At 39.0% G+C, this 19,401-nt stretch overlaps 1 protein-coding gene and 1 pseudogene across 1 annotated transcript in view; one reads left to right on the top strand and one right to left on the bottom strand.

The window, feature by feature from the left end:
* Positions 1–11,346, top strand: part of sorcs3b (sortilin related VPS10 domain containing receptor 3b) — a 57,011-nt gene extending 45,665 nt beyond the window's left edge. Inside the window, exons 22-27 of the mRNA XM_030747705.1 lie at positions 255–367; positions 635–769; positions 1,525–1,624; positions 2,451–2,556; positions 2,648–2,808; positions 9,054–11,346. Of these exons, the coding sequence (XP_030603565.1) occupies positions 255–367; positions 635–769; positions 1,525–1,624; positions 2,451–2,556; positions 2,648–2,808; positions 9,054–9,118 (680 nt within the window). The 3' untranslated portion in view covers positions 9,119–11,346. The remainder of the gene's footprint in view (positions 1–254; positions 368–634; positions 770–1,524; positions 1,625–2,450; positions 2,557–2,647; positions 2,809–9,053) is intronic.
* A 1,510-nt stretch (positions 11,347–12,856) lies between these two features.
* LOC115793035 (VPS10 domain-containing receptor SorCS1-like) overlaps positions 12,857–19,401 on the bottom strand; it is a 53,088-nt pseudogene continuing 46,543 nt past the window's right edge.

Below are 19,401 nucleotides of genomic sequence, written 5' to 3'. Positions count from 1 at the left end.
ATATGCAATATGCTATCTCAGGAAAAGTGTGATGCCTCTCGGTCAGCGCTGCAAGCTTCGCCACGTTGATGTCAACGTGGACTTATCTAATGAATAAAATGTCACGGTATGCGAACACGAAATCTCGAGGAGCAATTAACTTCAAGGCAGATGTTGCCAAATGAAAAAGGACAAAACTGCACATCAGATTAATCAAAAACTAAACTAGAAGTAGCGTTAATATTCTAACAGACATCACTTCACCTTTTTTACAGAGTTCTTCAGGTCGCTGCTCTTGTCGTTTTCGCCAGCGCTTGACGAGCACAATCCTGACATCCCCGAATGGAGGGAGGACATAGGCCGTGTGGTGCGGACAGCTCTATCACAGGTACATCAGTTCCTAAGAGATCTTTCCTGCAGTTGACAGCAGACACTAACGGCTTTCAGGGTCATTACTATTTTATACAGGTGAGCTAAAATGACACAGCAGTCATGATGTTTTGTAACTCGCGTGTGATCCTTTTATTTAGTTAGTACCGGGCAGTTATTTATTGTGTATTTAGACTGATCTGGATGTCCAAGTTAAAGATAAGAGTCAAACTTTAACCTCCACAATAAAGATATACCTGGCCGTTGTGTTTTTCTGTCACTACAGGTGTGTGGGATTCATGAAGATCAGCTTCTGGTGTCTCTGTACCCAGGGCTTCCAACTACAGCAGAGCTCTTTATTTTGCCTGATGAGCATACATCTACTGAGCACAAGAGAGGGAGTGAAGAGGCTCTAGAGACGGTAAGAGCCATCATATGTAGAATTTTTTTTGTTTTATATCATGCCAGCTTTTATGTGGAGCTGCTGTTTCCTGCTGTGGACATGAAACATAAATTTTATATAGTTCGGTATATAAGAGGATCTGAAGGCTGTTGTCAAATTAGAAAATAATTAGATTAACTGATTTTGGATATGGTTGCTGGACACATCACTTAAGGGGATAGTTGTTATTTATTTCTTCTTCTTCTTTCGGCTGTTCCCTTTAGGGACCACCACAGCAGATCATCTGCCTCATCTCACCCTTTCCCTAGCATCCCCCTCTGTCATCCCAACCCTCTGCATGTCCTCCTTCACTGCATCCATGAACCTCCTCTGAGGTCTTCCTCTTTTCCTCCTGCCTGGCAGCTCCATATTCAACATCCTTTGTCCAACCTATCCACTATCCCACCTCTGCACATGTCCAAACTATCTCAGCTTTGCCTCTCACACCAACACAGTGTAAGTGCAAAAAGCTGTGATTTTGCAAGAGAAACAGCCTGGAATGGCTGTTTCGCCACGTGCATTTCTGAACAATCAAGAGAGCCAGTCAGTGGGTGCCACCAATAGTTATGCTAAGCTAAGCTAATCGCAAGCATGAGAGTGGTATCAATCTTTTCTTTGACTCTGAAAGGCCAAAGAAGCACACTTTGCAAAAATGTCCTGCTTGTTTGTGAAATTTTAATGTCTTGTAACCCCTTTTGGTTTTTTTGTGTGTTTTGATTAAAATCCTGTGACAGATATCAGATATTTTTGTCAGTGCCCTGAACCAAGGCCTGATCCACTTTGAGCTGAAAGCCGACGTTCGTATTACTGTGTTCATGACTCAGCAAACTTTGGGTAAGTTTTCAGCAGTTGTTACATTGAAACCCTTTTAGAGATACATCAAAACAAAACATTCAAATAGGCCTTAGTCTTATTTTATGGCAGTTTAATACAGTATGTCTACAGATCCACGGAGCATTAGATAAGATGCGTCTTCGTTAGACTGGTTTGACATTGAATTTTAGCGACGCCCTGAAAAAATAAAGCAGGCCAAAGACAAAGTGTTTCCTGAGAGAGGCATGATGCTGTACATCACAGGATTTAAATATCCTTCACAGAGTGCCAGTTTTGCACCTGAGGCTATGAGACAGTAGCTCTCTTTGAAGTCAGCCAATCAATCACATGATTGACAAAGCAGGTGTTTGATATGCACAGGAAATTCACAGGGTCACCAGGTCATTAGCATATCGCAAAAACGTGTCGATCACCTTGCGTGTCTTTACCCTTTTCATCCACCAATGGATCTGTCTTCATTTGTGTCTGCATACAAAGGTCTGGGTTGCCTTTAAAATGATCCGGAAAGGTCATACACTTCATAGGCTTCTCTTTGACAATGAAAAAGATGGGCAGTGAGAGGAAATACTTTGAATATTGCATCTCAGCATTTATAAAGCCATGACTATGCATAAGCTGCTGCTGCCTGCATTATGGACCCTGGAGAGAAGCAGTGGACCTCCTAAAGGTGCTTTTTATGCCCTGAGGGAATAACATGCAGGGAGATACTCTTCATGACATTGGATAATGAAAGTAATATCCTTGCAGCAGGACATGGCTTAGGAAAAAGGAAAGGGTTTAACATGTGTTAAAAATGTGGCGCTCATTTATGGTGTTTGTCTTTCAGCACCACTTGTGGACTCAAACTCACTCCCCAGTGGGTCGGCCATGCTGATGCTGCTCAGCGTGGTGTTTGTTGGTTTAGCTGCATTCTTCATCTACAAGTTCAAAAGGTGCTTTCATTGAGATAGGAAAGTAAATTGTGTTGAATTCACTTGATAATCAAAAAACTAATCATCTTTATTGCTCTGCTGTCTCCTTTAGGAAAATCCCTTGGATCCATGTTCAGACCGAGGACAGCCATGAGAAGGAGCCAGAAGTGATCAGCACAGTCGGTCAGAATGACACCATGTCCAAGGTCAAGCTCAGCGAGTTTCCCTCCCAGAAAGAATTCATGGAAAAAGAGATGGAGGCCAGGAACAGAGGTAATCATTTCAAAGTACCTTTACAGCAGTCAAAACAGTCTGTGTTGTTAGAACCAGTTAAAAAAAAGTGTCATGATTATTACTAATAGAGCAGTGACACAAAATCTGCATTGTAATGATCTTGAGTCTTAAGACACCCTCATTTCTTTATATGTTGCTTCCACAAAGCCAGACTTTCTTGTAATTTGGGGTCTTGAGCAATAGTTCTCCAGGCTTTCTGAAGGTCTTGCAAAGATTTTTGTTAGACATTGGCTGCTTTTTCACTCATTTAAAAAGGCACCTAACTCAAGGGATGAACATAACAGACAGCTTAACAAAGAACCTATTTTAAATTGTATCTTTAGACACTTTGATGCTAGCAGCCTGGCAAATGTCACATAATTTATATGCTAATGACAAAGAAATCACAGTTTGAAAGTCGTAAAAACTGTATTTTTGCACAAACATTATGATTCTCAAAGAGCAATTAACCCAATGCTCGGTATATACAGCATGTTGTGCAGTGTGCACTTACAAACATTGAGGAAACTGGGCAAGTGGAGGACACAAGAAAAGGTGTCAGGCCTAAAAGACTATCTGCAGCAGATGAACAGTATCTGAAAGTCATGTCCTTAAGAAATTCAGCAAAGACTTGACACAGGACCTGAAAGACACATCTGGTCCTTCAGTCGGTCCATCTACTGTTCACTGAAGCCTCATCTGAAATGGTCACAGTGGAAGGGTGACAGTCAAGAAGTTATTCTTAAGAAAGGGAAACAGGGAGAAAAGGCTTAAGTATGCCATATTACACAAGAACTGGACTGAAAATCAGTGGCAACAGATCTTATGGAGTTATGAACCCAAATTTTAACATTTTGGTTGAAATCATTGTTAATCCCTTGTCCCTGAATTAGATAACTGGACGCAAATGTATCGTTGGATGGATCATCTTCAATATGTACAGAGGTACAGGAGAGAGTGCTTACTGTCATCTATTTTTAAAAAAATGATATTATAGTTTGGGGCTGCATTTCAGCCAGTGGTCTTGGGGATCTTGTCAAAATTGATGGAATTATGAACATAGAAATATACCGTCAGATTTTGATCCACCATGTAGTATCATCTAGAAAGTGTCTGATTGGCAACAGTTTCATTTTTCAGTATGACAATGATCCCAAACACACTGCCAATGCAGTAAAAGCATACCTGGATAGAAAACCATACAGGGGAACACTATCAGTCATGGATTGGCCTCCCCAGAGCCCAGACCCCAACATTATTGAAGCAGTGTGGGATCATCCTGACAGAGAACAGAACCAAAGGCAGCCAACATCCAAAGAAGAGCTTTGAATGTCCTTAAAGAAGCCTGGAGAACTATTCCTGAAGACTGCTTAAAAGAGTTCAGGCTGTGTTGAAGAATAAATGTGGTTATACCAAATATTGACTTTTAAGCTTGAATTATACAAACTCTGTTTTTGCCTCATATGCTGTATTTCCATGTATGTTCACATGTTTCAGTAAACTGCTGAACCTATTTCCCATTTCCTAGCAAAATATAAAGAAATGAGGGGTTAAAAACATAGTGTGTAAGCACTTTATATAGCATAAATGTCAAATACTCAAGTACAGTATAATTGCTCTCAAATATACTTATGAATAAATGTTCTTAGTTGCTTTCAGTCATTGAATAGAAACTACAGTGTAACAGCTATGATATCAGGCTTTATTTCAAAACCACATTTAATATATAATATGAATATGTGAGAACCTACTTTGATATATTAATACAGGATTTAAAGGCTGACTGTCATTGTGAAAGACAGATAGTGATTAACTTTTTATTTCTCTGAAAAACATCACTGAGCATTTGAATGCATTTGAACTGTATTTAGTGTAGACTCAAAATATGATGACATTTTTTTGTTTTGGTCTTATTTAAAATGGTTTTTTTTTTTTTTTTTTCTTTTTTTTTTAGTGAAACTACTCAGTAATACATTAAAATGCAGTGCACGTCTGAGGTGCTGGAACGTCTTTATCAATGCTGTGTGTAATATTTTTTTGCAATTTGCACACCACAAGCACAACGGCAGCATCTGCACAGAAACCAGATATCACCATGACAAGTTAACTTTTTGATTGCCATGCTTGACATCCGCTGTGATGTCTTTTAGATGAGAACTATTCAGTCCCTGCAGACAGCGTGGACTGTTTGACAAAAGTAGCATTGCAGTGCTCCTGACACAGACATGTGGGCTGCAGGCCTTTTTTCTGGTCACTCAGCACTTTGGCTGTTCTTCATTTCTCAGCTGTTTCAGCCAAGTCCTTGCTGATCTGAAACAAATTTACTCCTTTTTAGTTGTTTCCAAAAGTGTTTCTATAGAAAAGGGCAGAGCAGCGTGGGGCCTTTAATCTGTGGCTTACTATGCTGAATGAATTTACAACCTGCTGCTTAAAGATTTCATTAGTACTCATCAGCTTGGTTTGATTCTCATGTATTCCAATTCTGGCTGAGATATAAATGTTCCCAGAAAGCTGAGTCTGCTGTACTCAGTTTTCACTGCTTTACAGGAACATTATAAAATCTACCATCTGCTAGACCAAGTCACTGTTCAGCTTACTGCAGGATTAATATCATTGTTCATCTGTTTTGAATATTGCCATGAGTGATTTATCTACAGCATTTATGAACTCTTTTTATTTGGTGTAAATAGAACATCCAATTGATGTATGTTATATAGTGCTGAATTTTCCATGTCCTGTAAGGCAGGTGTTCCTTCAGTCAGCGGGAAATATGCCCCAAGCGGTTTTAATTTAATTAAAGTGTGGGTTCAGTGACTTTGTGTCCTCACTTTAGTCCAAATATCGTTACATGCTTTAAAAAAAAAAAAAAAAAGAAAAATCTCTTATCACTGGTAGTTGTCACAATGCTGCTGGAGCTATTAAGTAAAATTACAGTGAGAATTCATGAAGGTTAAAAGGAAGATTTGAATATTTCAAGCAGTATCTGACAGACTTAAATGAACATTTTTTTTGGCAGCTTAGTTAAGGACCTTCATTTGATATATGTTAATACTAAATGATTAAAATGACAGCTCATATGGGCTCCATAGAAAATTACCATTGAGTTGAAATAGGGATTAATTATGCTGGAAAGGGGATTCATGTATGATACATTACACAAGACAGGAAGTTGTCAGGACCAGTCTACCTAGCAATCAACTGAGGAAGACAAGTTGGGACCCTCTGATTAGCATTTGTACGTACAAAATTGATGCTGTATGAGGAGAAAGAAAACTTTTTTGAAAGGAGGATGGGGTTTGTATGTAACCTCTAAAAATTACACCTGAATTCACTGGAGCCAGTGTTGGAGTATCAAATGTCTTCTTTCAGTCAAAGAAACAAAACACTGAAGCAGTAAAAGAGCACCTTTCATTTGATTACATGATTAGTCACAGCCATTGGATTTACCCTCTATTGATCGTTACTCTGGAAAGACATTATGAATTTTTATTTAAGTAAAATCCCTAAATTGGTTACGATTTTTTTATAATAATAGTGTATTAAAAGGTAATGTGACATGACCGCTTGAAAGGTGTTCTTACTGATGAGCCCACAGAGAATTAACCTCTGACTCTACAGCTCCCCTCACCTTTGCAGAGCTTAACCTTAGTTGTGCAATCTGCAACTTGCATGTTTGCACCAGCTCAGCACCAAATAACAAGTAGTCACAATTAAAAATTAGATGGTGAATATATTGGGGCATTTAACAGCTATAAAAACACATTTTATAGGAGACACAAAGCTGAGAGAGAGTGAATACTGGACTTACATTCACTGCATGTAGCAAAAGCACAATTCCAAATGAAGGATAATGTTACTTTGTAACAAGCGGTTGTGCAAAGTAGCATGTTTGCTCAGAAAAAAAAAAAATGGCCACATAAATTTGAAAGGATATGTGTGTATATAATTTGTTTTTGCTTCCCCAAGCGGCCACGAAAATGGTTTATTACTGCTTCATTAGCTATGTATGTTGTATATTAGGCTACAAAAATACAGAACTGTCTAAAATTGAAACAAAACCTAACCAGAATAAAGAACTGTTGGCAATGTAGAAAACGTGCCTGAAAATATGTGTACTCATTTCTGTCTCTGTACAGCAGCTGTCTAGTCAAAAGAAGTACATTGCTCAAAAAAATTAAAGGAACACTTAAATCAAACACCACATCTCAGTGAATGACATATTCAAGTTGCAAGCCTTTACTGACATATATTGTGTAATTTGTTGAGAAAAAAATGAGGTGATGCTATATGAGGAAACATAATTTGCTGGTTTCCTCATACAGCAGTAGAAACCAAACTCATTAACCCTTGGAGAGTTGGATTCAAAATCAAAGTTAAAAATTAAAATCACAGGCTGACCCAACTTGTGTCATAATGGTCCCCAGTAGTGTGTATGTCCCCCACAGGCCTATATGCACTCCCAAAGGTGTGATGGGGTTCTCCTCCCAGATCTGTATCAGGGCATCAGTGAACTGCTTAACAGACTGTGGTACTATTTGGATTCAGATGCACTAATAAATTGTCTCAGAGGTACTCAGTTAGATTCAGGTCTAGGAGCCAATCAGTGCATCAATGTCTTCATCATCCAGGAGCTGCCTGCAAGCTCTGAACACATGAGGCCCGGCACTCTCTTGAACCAGGAGGAATATGCATAAGGTCTGACAGTGAGTCTAAGGATTTTATCCTGGTGGTACCCTCTGAGCATAAGCCTCCCCAGACCATCATTAACCCATTCCAAAACTGGTAATGCTGGATGATGTTTCAGGCATCATAATGTTTCCCATGGTCTCTTCAGACTCTTCCACAACTGTCAGATGTGCTCAGTATGAATCTGCTCTCATCTGTGAAGAAAACATGATGCCAGTGGTGGACCTGCCAGTTCTGGTGTTCTTAGGCAAATGCCAGTCAAGCTACATGGTGCTGGGCTGTGAGCACAGGTCCCATTAAAGGACACGGGGTCTTCATGCCACCCTCATAGGGTCTGCACTGGCAGTGCTCCTCCTGTTCCTCCTCACAAAAAGGAGCAGAGGCTGGTTCTGCTGCTGGCTGATGCCCTTCTACAGTCCTGTCCAGCTCTCCATGTGTAACAGCATGTCTCCTGGTATCTCCTCCACACACACACACACACATACACTCACACACAGCAGAATTCTTGTGATGGCACATATGGATGTGCCATCCTGGAGCAGCTACCTGTGCAACCTGAATGGGCTGCAGGTACTGTCACATGCTACCTGTAGTGACAAGGACACTAACAAAAGCAAAAAAGCAAAAACAGAGAAAAATCAGTCATGAGGGATAAGGAGGTATCCTTCATGACTGATGACAAAAAGGGAACCATTCCGTTTTTGGGGGTTGTGTCTCCAGTGAACCTGTTTCATTTGCACCAAAGCAGGTGAAATGGATTCACAAAGGCTTATGTTTCCTAACTGAACAGACTGATATAACCTGATATTTAACTGGCTGTGGTGTACTGTGACAATGAGGTTTTCCCTTAATTTCTTTGAGCAGTGGAGCTTTATGGAAAGAGCCCACTTTAGTCTTCTATGCCACTTGGACACAGAGCTCTGTGATGTGATCAATAGTTACTGTTTCTGGTTGGTGTTATGGGACACTACAATTCAGATTTTAATTTAAACTTAATTTTATCTTTTACTTTAAACACTAAATTTGCTGCAGACTACACACATTTTAGTCTTAAAACATGCTCCTTATAAAATTAATTTAAATCTAATAAATCAGTATTTAATTTGTAAATCTGAACTGACAGCCAGGGTTTCACCTTGATGAATCTATTGCCAGGTTATTAGTTATAAGGATAAACATGAAATTAGGTTCAGACTGTTCTATTCAAATGCCTGAATTTATTTGAATTTAAGTGACTAACACAGTTGAGATGTTAAAGTGCCTCTTTCAAATAAGTCAGCGTCTGCACAATCTCAATGACCCCACTTGTCACAGCGATTGTATCTTATCAGCCCACCTTCATCACCACCTCGGCCCTTCTCAGCCATGTTCTTTAGTAGGTTTTAGCCAAAATGCATGGCTGATGAATTTATAATTAAATATACAGTAAAAGCCTGCACAAAAAAAAAATAAAGTCACCTAAGTGTTATATAGATAAAGCCAAAATATCAGACTAGCAGCATCCCCTGTTATTGTATTTATTTGGTTTAACTGTTTGTTCACACCTTTTTTTTTTCCAGGTGGAATGGGAAGAAACATGGAAAGAATTGTTACAAGGGAATTTCCAAACTGTACTAATGTCTAAGACATGAGCTCTGTTACTGAGTAAGTACTGATTGTTGTGATTCGACTGTGCTAAAATAGTTTGCTTTACTGGTCTTTTTTGTTTGTTTTCACGCCAATAGCTGCTATCGTTCAAAGACATGTTTTTTATTCATGTGGATAGAATAGGTATCTAGATGATAAAGATGAATCCACTGAGCCAGACTACAGGGCCTCTAGTTCAGGGACGGTTAACTGCTGAAATGTGTTGATAAGTGCAGCACCAAACAAAAGGCAAGTGGCATCAAGACTCCCTCACTCTTTATGACATGACATGGATCCTATATTGGAACACAAAACTATTAGTGTTATGAGTATCCAGATGGTATTTAAATATTGTTTTACTCATTTTGTAAATTTATTTATTTGGATAATACATGGCCAGGCACTGGAAAGAAAAAAATACCCCAAAAGCTTTGGTAGTATCCTTTTAGAGAAAAAGTGTGAGGAATATATAATGTAAATAAGAAGGTTAGCATTAATGGACAGGTTAGTACAAGAAAGCAAATATATAGGTGTTATTGTAATTTATAAATTCAACATTGGTCTCCCAGTAGTTACTGTAAAGACATATAGCCCTTGGGGAATATTAGAATAATACTAAACAGGGCTGGGAAATATTGATTCCATGTAATAAAAATGTTTTACAACTGCTGTGTGGATGCAGCTTTAATGGATAGCCAGCCCACATAACAAAGACCTGCATGATATGACAGATTACATCTCGCTCTTCCTCCATAAAGACTCAGTCACAGTAGAGTAAAAATAGTACGGCAACTTCCACAAGTGTTTGCAGTGACCAGCTGGTTGCCCAGAAGTTGAACATGCAACATCCTCAACCTCTATCTCTAAACAATTGTAGCCTGACTCAGACTGACTGCAGTCAGTCTCAGACAGGCTGGCAAATGTTTGCAAATAATTGCCATCTAATTTATAAACACGGAGACACTGCAACACATTGCAATCAATCTGAGTCAGTCTGCACCAATAAGACCAACTCGTCTGCAACGTATCTCTTTGAAATAGGAGACTCGACTCATTTGGTTGCCAACCAGTGGAATTCTGGTTATATTCCTATATTAAAGCAAGGTTACTGAGCATCTGTGTCCTTTTTCACTTAAATTGGTGTCTTGCAGCAACCACGCCACTATTTATAGAGGAATTTCTGTTTGAGATCTATGAGGTTCTGGCTGAACTCTGTAAATAGTTTGTGTGAATTTCTTTTTAATGTGAATTTCTGTGTATGTAGATGGCAACAGATTTGCAAATTTTGGTGGTTTATCACAAACAGATTGCATGTCAATGCCAACTTGATTATTTAACTGAAAGCAGACTGACTCCATCTTATTGCCATTTTATTGCTGGCTTGATGCACCAAAGTGGCTTTGATGATGGCAACTGACTGCAAGTGGTTGCAGACCTGGTCTCCATCTTTAAAGCAACCATTTCAGGCAACAAGATCACAAGTTCATTGCACAATTTTGGTCCATGCCATGGTCTTCAGCCACTGTTTTCCAGAGTGTGACTGTAGCATGAGACAGAAATCTAATAGATTGTTTGATTTATTTTTTAATCATAGAATTTATTCTATTAACCTCTTAAACTTTCTGCTTCAGCTAAACATCACCACCCTAAATACTAGAGGTCTTTGAGTTGTAAATATAATGCTTATGTATACATATGTGACTGTTGGTGATGCTTATAAGGCAGGGATGTGTGGATCCGCTCCATAAGATAACATGGTGCTTTCAATGACTGTTTCTCAGATTATGGTACACAACATGAAAGTCTGGCCTGGAAGTGGAAATACTGACAACTTGTACATAGAATAAGATGGAAATTAAATCTGTACGCTAGCATCTTCATACTTTGTTGTTAAGGCAGCCCACTGAGCAGGCAGTTGTGTGTTTCCACGTTTTTACGTCTCACAACAAGATCTATGTCCACTTTTTTATTTTATTTATTTATTTATTTTTACAGTAGCATGCCCTAATTATCTGTGATAAAACAGTATAAAAGACTTTTTTTTTTTGCGGGGTGAGCGAGTACTGTATACTGTATATATCATTGTGATTTTAAAGTTTACTTGACACATTAAACAAAACTATTAAACACCTTGTCTTATAGTCTAGTTGTGCATTTGCCCAAAGTTGTGCATGAAACATTCTATGATATTGTTCCTTTTTGTCAATTATATGAAAACCATCTTGTTTTGAATCACATTTCTAACTGTGAAAAAAAAAATGCCATTTTGAAACTGTTCAAAATAAATGTATTTTTATATGGAATTATGTTTTGTATTATGCATGTGTCCTCACAAAGTGTTATGATGGAACATGTAAGATTAACAAATGTCTTACACTCTTCTCTACACTTTTCTGTCCTTGGACCAATGAAACCTTTTGGGGTTGTCGTGACACAAACCTAAAAACCAAAGGGTTCGAGCACCTTTTTTTTTTTTTTTTGTTAACACCACCTGCCACAGTCTTATCTGAAACACAGATGCCATGGAGCAGCCAGTGTATCAGGCTCACCACAGCACTTTTAATGATCCCACAGAGACTCTGAAGTCAGCTTTAATGGGCAGAAGTGTGATAACACCCATGTGAAGATTCCCATCTGACATTTAGACTGAGCTTCATTTTACCTCTAACACTATATCACTCAAGTTGCCACTTACAGCAGGTTTCTATTTAATGGGAACAATTACTAAGGCTTTGGTCAAATGATGAGAAACAGATGTTAGTGGAAAGAAAAAAAGAGGGGGTATTAGCATTGTTCTCTGCATTGCAAAAGAAAATGTGAAAGACAGCAAGATTGGAGCAGAAAACATTGTGGGTGATTGGCAGAAATACACAAAGCTGCAGCAACCAGGACCTTGTTCCTGTGTTTTGCATTTTGTTTGCCACTTCAACAGCTTCATATCGCACACCAATCTTCATCACTCCAACAGCCATCAACACCCCGAGAGTCTTATTCTCGCTCCTGCTCTCAGTCTGAATTAACACCAAGGCCTTTCTCTAACTGCCCTGGGATGTTCGGCAGTGCACAATCAAATTGAACGGTGACAATCACTAATGGATGATTCGCTGCAGCCAGACACTGTAATGTAGCACTCAATGAAAGGAAACATGCTCATCAATTTCACACTGTGGCTAACACAATATTGCTGTGGGTTATTGTTGTGGGACATTTTTCATTCAAGGTGCTACCCAGACTGGGAAAATCTTCCTTGTTGATTGTGTGTGTGTGTGTGTGTGTGTATGTGTTGATTTCCTGGAGAGTGGATAATTAATTTGTTGCACAGTGGGAGAGCCAAGGAACTAGCCCATTAGAATCACTCCAGGCTACTTGGTGCTTTTCATTGTCCTCTCACTCTGCCCCATTGTATTATGCAAATGGCTGCACTGAAACTTAAGGCATGCTAAGCAACACTTGTTAAGAGACAAAGCAGAAGAAGCAACTAATTCAACAATGTGAGTGTGCCTATCAATCAAAAGTACCAATTTGTGATAGACCCACAGTCGGCTAGGGTAGAGTCGTACTTTTTGCTCCTCATGAGCCTCGTTGATTGACTTCACATAGCCTGCTAGTTAACTACATGGTTTAAACAACAGAAGTACAGCAGCCAAACTGCAATATTTTTGTGTTTCTTCTTTATTCTGTAATAATGGTTACTTCTGCAAGATCAAATGAGAAACACAGTAACAACCCACTGAATAATCACATCACTTGTAATGAATGATTAGTCTAGCCTGTTGAGAAACATAAAATACGCCAGTTCACATTTTTAACATTTCATTTTTTTTTTTTTCTAATTAAGACATATTTAAGTAGCTTGAAAGAGGAGGGAGGAAAAAAAGCATCATGCAAATATGTTCACAATCGTATTCACAGGTTAATTATCGGGACTTAACAAAAATAATTGTTAAATAAATAACCAGCACAAAAGAAAAGTCTTCTGATGATCGTGTGGAGAGACGAGAGCTTGTCTGAAGACGAGTTTATTTATGCTTCAGGCTCAATTGGAGGATTGGAGGGAAGAAGTATGGAGAAGCCTCTAGTCAATTTGTCTTGCTGACATATGATGCTGACAACACTTAAAAAGAAAAGTTTGATGAAGAAGAACTTTAGTACTTATCCCAAAGAGACAGCAGCTGACCAAAGCTGTGTGCGTAGGCTGAGCCTTGTTGACAGGAGATATGTCTTCTCTATCTTTGTGTCCCTTGCAGCGAAGGAGATGAAACAATCTGCAGGCTTTTGTCCGCCGAGTCCTTAGGGGTAAACCTAAAACAGACTGCAGGCTCCTGCGCGTTACAGTAAACTAAGGAAATGCTATGTGTAGATGCTGGTATCATCTTAATATCTTAAACAGTCCAGAGTAAATAAAAAGTGTATTACAATAATCCAAAAATCCACTGTTTCAGTCATTTCCTATAAAAAGGCACCACATCCTTCACAGTACCAGCAGTTCAAAGAAAAGATGAGAAATAAGTAGTAATTGTGTCAAGGAGATGACAAACTGAAAATAAACCTTGATTTAATAACTAAAGTACAAATTTAGCTCTTTTTTTTTTACTGCATTACAGTAAGTGTCTGCCGCAGTGTAGCCTCTCAGTTGTTATTATTCTGAAAAATTTACATTTTGTTCTCTGTATAGAAACCAGAATATACAACAAATGCTTCCGGCAATAAGTAAATATGAAGTTGAAAAGTCACAGTTTTGTGCAACAGTTAAAACTGACCGTATCACAATCAAGACTGCTATTGCATTAATAGTCCACAAGAATAGATTAGAGCATTAGTGCATCATTTGTGTTAACGTATGGTAACATTTATGACGTTAGCACACATTCTGCTGCCTTCACTGTCACCAAAATGACTTATTTGAGTCTCCTAAACAAGAGGGATTGCTCGGATTTTCATCTGCTGTGCATACCCATCTACTATAATCTCCTGTTCTTATTTTTGTTATGACACATATTATAAGATTTTGAGCGGCATAGAGGCAGGCTTGATGGAATACACAGATCTGGGACTAGGAGCTCTCCTTCATGTCCTGGATATTGCAAGCTTTCATTTGATGAGAATCTGGTGATAAGATTTACTGATTGTACAGAGCTTAATGAATCTGCTTCCCTCACTGTCTTACTCAGATAAGCTATTTCCACATAGTTAAATAAAGTAAACTCCACAAACACAAGTCCAAAAACAGAAATGGGAGAATATTTTGAGATATGATTACACATCACTCCCATTTGATATTTTCATATTTGGGCAGGCGCAGCTGTAACCAGCTGAGACAAATAACTTTTACTTCTTCCATTATGGATGTACATTATTTACATAAAAAGATCAGTGTCCTTGCAAAAATACAAGTATTTCAGTCAAAAAGTGTTCCTTTTCAAGAAGCAAGTATAAATCTGTACAGTCTCCTCAGAGGGATTAGGCAGCACAGTGTGAACTGGTCCATCCATGCATGGGTAGCAAAACACTCGAGACCATTCATTGTGACCGTGGTTTCATAGCTTGCTGGAAGTAACTGCCAAAGAAGATGTATTGCTTTCGAGTCGGTCATAGACTCTCAACATTAAAACACATGGGGTGCTTCATCAGAGAGCTTGATGTCTGTGTGAGATGGCAGGTAGCCTGGCAAGGGAGAAGAAAGGAAAGCGACACAGGAGGAATTTTATGTATGCTATTTGCATGAAGGTGTATTTTTGCAGACAAACACATTTATCTTGGATGGGTCGATTGTTTAGCTACGCGTAGAGGTAAATCAACTGGAACTTCATATATATTTCTTGATGAAAATGCTTTCACCACTCTGCTACTTTGCTGCTGCACTAATTATTTTATTGGGTCAAATAATTCACCTAGACATTTCTCATCACTTTGGCTCACACTTGGTTGTGCTTCACTTACCTGCGCATACTAATACCTCACTACGGCAAAGTCAAGTTGGCAAATACATAAATACACAGCACATAAAAATACCTGTATCTTGGCAACTCGGGTGACAATACACGGGGAGGATAATAGCATTAAGCACTTAACAGTAAGCAAATATCAAGCATCTCTTCCCTGTCAGTGCGTTTCAACGTGTGGCTAGTGTTCCTGACGGCAGTTGTGACAAAAAAAAAACAATGCCTTTATGGAAACATAGTTGTAGCTTTGTGTTTCTTTCCAGAAGCAGTGTCTCAGTTAGATATAAATTTAGCTTTCTGGGGTTTTTTTTTGTTTTTTTTTAAGCACATGGCTAGTCAGTTATTCCCATGTTATGCCAAACATTTGGCTCATTTTTCATGGGACTGCAAGACACTGCTACATACAGTATCAAACAACAAGATGTCTTCCAGGAAAACAAACACACACACATACACGCAGAGACATCAGTTATAACATTATGTGTGCTTCAATATACAGAACACCCCATTTATGTGCACAAATAGCAGAAAAAAGACAATAAACGCTACATGTTTGAAGTTTACCACCTCAGCTTTTAATTCTCAGTGGAAGAGTGTACTCGTCAACAAGAATGACCACATTCATGTTGCACACAACAGTTTCACCATTTCAGTTTTCAGTAATTCTCTGGATTTCCACGCTAAGAAACTCTAACCAACGATCCTGCTGGGGGTGTCCAGAAGATTCCACCAGGAAAATCATCTTTGAATTTATCATCCATACTCCCCATACGCTACCCTTTTGGCTTCTTCACAGGTGTTGCTGTAAACCATGTTTTTATAGTTCATTCTGAATAAATAAATAAAAACTGTTGACAGTGCTTTCTGTGGAATCTCCAAAATTAATGGAGATAATGTTCCAGGAAAAAAAAAAAAAAAAAACAATCTTCTAAGTGTCATTGTTGTTTTTGCTGTTAGCACTACGAATAAAATTTCAGTTACTTCAATTGTATCGGGTAAGTAATTATGCAGTTTTAATGACAAGTACACCAGCATCTTGGATGCTTCAGAGGATGACACCTATTTTGTTGCTTTAAAAACTAATACAAGCTGAAAAAAAAAAAAAGAACCTGAATAAAGCCTGTGGCTTTAACAAAGAGTTACATACCTCTGGTTTTTGAGTTCAGCTGTACATCCACATGATCCAGTGAGGTCAGCTTGTCCCCCTCAGGGTTTGGGACGGCTATGGAGGTCACTGATGGGATGACCTCTTGTTCTTTGTCAGACTGCTCTGCCGTGTATGTGTTCATGCCTGGGATCTTCCTGCAGGTCGTGCAGAAGGCGGGGGGGACAAGTTAATGGAAACCTGCCATCAGGTCTGTTTCACTAATGCCTTCACTAAGCATAATGTGTCACGCACTATTTTTAACTGTTAAGGATGGGAGAGGATTGCTTGAAAGCCAGAAACTAGGGCATTTTGCATTCCACTGGGCATTGCTCCCTCACTTTTCATATTGTTCACCTCGGTTTTTCAATCAATTTTTCATCCCCTCAGATGCATTTACAATTCTGCTTAAAACTAACATCTTGCATTTCTAATTTCAGATTCACCCCTTGTGTTTTTGTGCTGCAGCTGGTGCTGTGACATTTGGGGGAGCTTAAGAACTCAAAGTTGATTTCTTAATGTAGTAATTACGATCCATAAAGTTCAGCAGTGTTTGCTTTATAATGAGCAAAATTCCACAAACTACAGAGGAGCTAAACCATCCCCATGTGATTGGCATGGGATTACCTCCAGCAGAGGATGCTATTTACTGTATGTCCCTCACTGTATAATGTGTGTTGTCTCAGGATTCATCTTCTCAACCTTTCCTGCCATTCTGCAGAGTATGCCTCACCTTGGATGGCTGTGTTTAGCATTTCCGAAAGGTCAACCCTCACATTGTCAGATAGATGAATATTGATAACTGCAGGACTCTGACACCCATTCAGCGCTCTGGGAGAATTGATTAGCCTGTCATTCCCTGTAATATTCTGCAGATTGAGACAGAGGGGAATTGTCTTATTTCTCAAGCTATTATTGTGTCGCAGATGTCCATAACTCAGAGAAATATGGAGTCTGAATACTTCTGGAAAGTTTTAGGAGTTCAGGAGTTAGGTGCTTGCTTGTAGATAATGGGGGCGACCGTAAAAAGGGTTGTTGAAATGCACACAAACAAAAAAAGTAATAACATATCTTATCAGATATATGCATGTGTGTTTGCAATTCTGAGGGCTCATTTTCATGCATTCTCCCTAACCTATCTTTCGATGACTGTGCTCTATTGCCCAAGTATTCTGTACCTTTTAAATTTATATATAACAAAGGCAGCCAGGCCCATCAGGACAACTGACACCAGCATGATGACCGCAGTGCCGCTGTGGCCACTATCACTGCTGTCCACAAGAGGAGCTTTGAAGTAGAAAGATGGAGAAAATGAGCACATATGCAGGCCAAATGATGATATATATATACAAGATTATACAGCAATTCTGTAAAATATCAGTTGAGCTGCAAAAGTTAAGGTGCAATCAACACAGCATATACAGACAGCATATGGAAAACAAATGCAATGTGAAAAAATGCATCAAACAGATTTCTTTTACATTTTTGATTGATATATGAAAGGCTGTATGCTGGCTCGTTCCCATGTAGATGTCACTTTCACCCTCAAACTAGAAGAGCTGCACACAGTCTGGCCCCAAGATGACCCCAAGAATGCCTTCTGGAATGCACCTCTTTAACAAAAATGGATCTGACTGCCTGCCATTTGTTCAGGTAGGTGTGTGACAGATGCAGCAGGCTCACCTGGAGACAGCCGTGTGGCGTACACGTTTACCTGCACCCCTGGTTTGAGTGTGAACTGGATGAGGTCTTGGTTCAGAGCACTTAGCAGAACCTGAGAAAGCTATGACGAGAAGTGGCAGAGCAGAGAAGGCTCAGTTAGCGGCAGCTGTAAAGGAATATTTCACAGTCATCAATATTTCAACCACAGCCATTCCATCCAACAGCCTGAATTATGAATCAGAATTTTTGCTTCCTTCTAAAGAGGAGCAAATGGTGATGTGACACATGGAAAACTGAACCTGCCGCACTGAAACCTAACGGGCTTTAATGGTGATAAAAACCTTATCAGGTAACCAGGTGTTCTGCTTATGGTGTGGCGGTGACATTAAAAAATAATCTCCTGCCATTTCTATCACAGCAGGGAGTTATTCAACTATTTCCTTGACATGCTTTCTTTTAAAGGGAATATGATTTGCCCATTTATAGGTTCAGCGAGGCAACATTATTGGAAATCAAAGTGTGTTCTAATATCTTAAAATTGCTGTTTTAATTTTTCTCCCTGAAGTGCCTCAGGTTCCCCTGCTTTTCACACCTTGATGAAGCAGTCATTTAACAAGAGACCAAAATGCCTTCCCAGTGCCCATTTGAGTCCTTAGCCATGCCTCACTAATTCCATCTCGCTCTTTCTAAAATCTTTCCACTGGTTAAAATTAGACCGCTCTACACAGTATGAATAATTACTTTTTGTTCTAGTGGCATATCAGGGTCAGTAAATCTATTACACATTTTAATAAGCTCCTCCACACATACACTCAACACATGCACATGTGTATGTGTTGGCGCTCACTCAGTGCCTCCACATTGCAAGTCATTCACTGGTGATGAGAACAGTGAACTGAAGATTTATTACCCTATTGTCTGTGAGGTTCTGCCAGGTAATCAGACAGGCTTTAGATAAATACATCTCTTTAATTCCCAATCCCGGCCGCCTGCCCCAGATTGTCTCCCTTCTCGATGGTGCCAATTATATGATGCATCAATGTAATTAAATACCTATTAACGTAGTTCAAGACTGACTGTGAGCCAGCAAAATTATGTTTACTTGTGATACATTGTGGTCCTTTCCGTTATGAATAAATGAGCTTGTCTAGCTTTAAAAAAAAAAAATCTCTATTTTATTGCTTTGTTTACCTATTTGATAGCTTTCAGGAGCATGATTCGAGATAAATTTCCAGGAATCTTATTTTGCTGCAAGAAAATAACAACTATGTAGCCCGGTGGCTTAAAATAAAGTTGTTATCATTACCCAAAGGTTTATGCGAGTCTCAAAACTTCACAAAGGTGACAGTCAGTCTAATTACACATTCTGAGATACTCTGAGTGTTATTTCAGCGCTCTGATGGATGCCGTTTCAGTGCTTTTACATGGGAAGGCATTGCCCTCTAGTGTTGACATAAAGCATTAAACTTCAGCAGAGACTGAAATGCAACGTGCATCTGTGGAAACACTGAAATAATTAGCAGTTTAGCAATA

Source organism: Archocentrus centrarchus, chromosome 15, assembly GCF_007364275.1.
Source record: "Archocentrus centrarchus isolate MPI-CPG fArcCen1 chromosome 15, fArcCen1, whole genome shotgun sequence".
NCBI classification, from domain to species: Eukaryota; Metazoa; Chordata; class Actinopteri; order Cichliformes; family Cichlidae; genus Archocentrus; species Archocentrus centrarchus.
The sequence above is the reverse complement of the archived record's forward strand: the minus strand, read 5'-3'. Positions and strand labels throughout refer to the sequence as shown.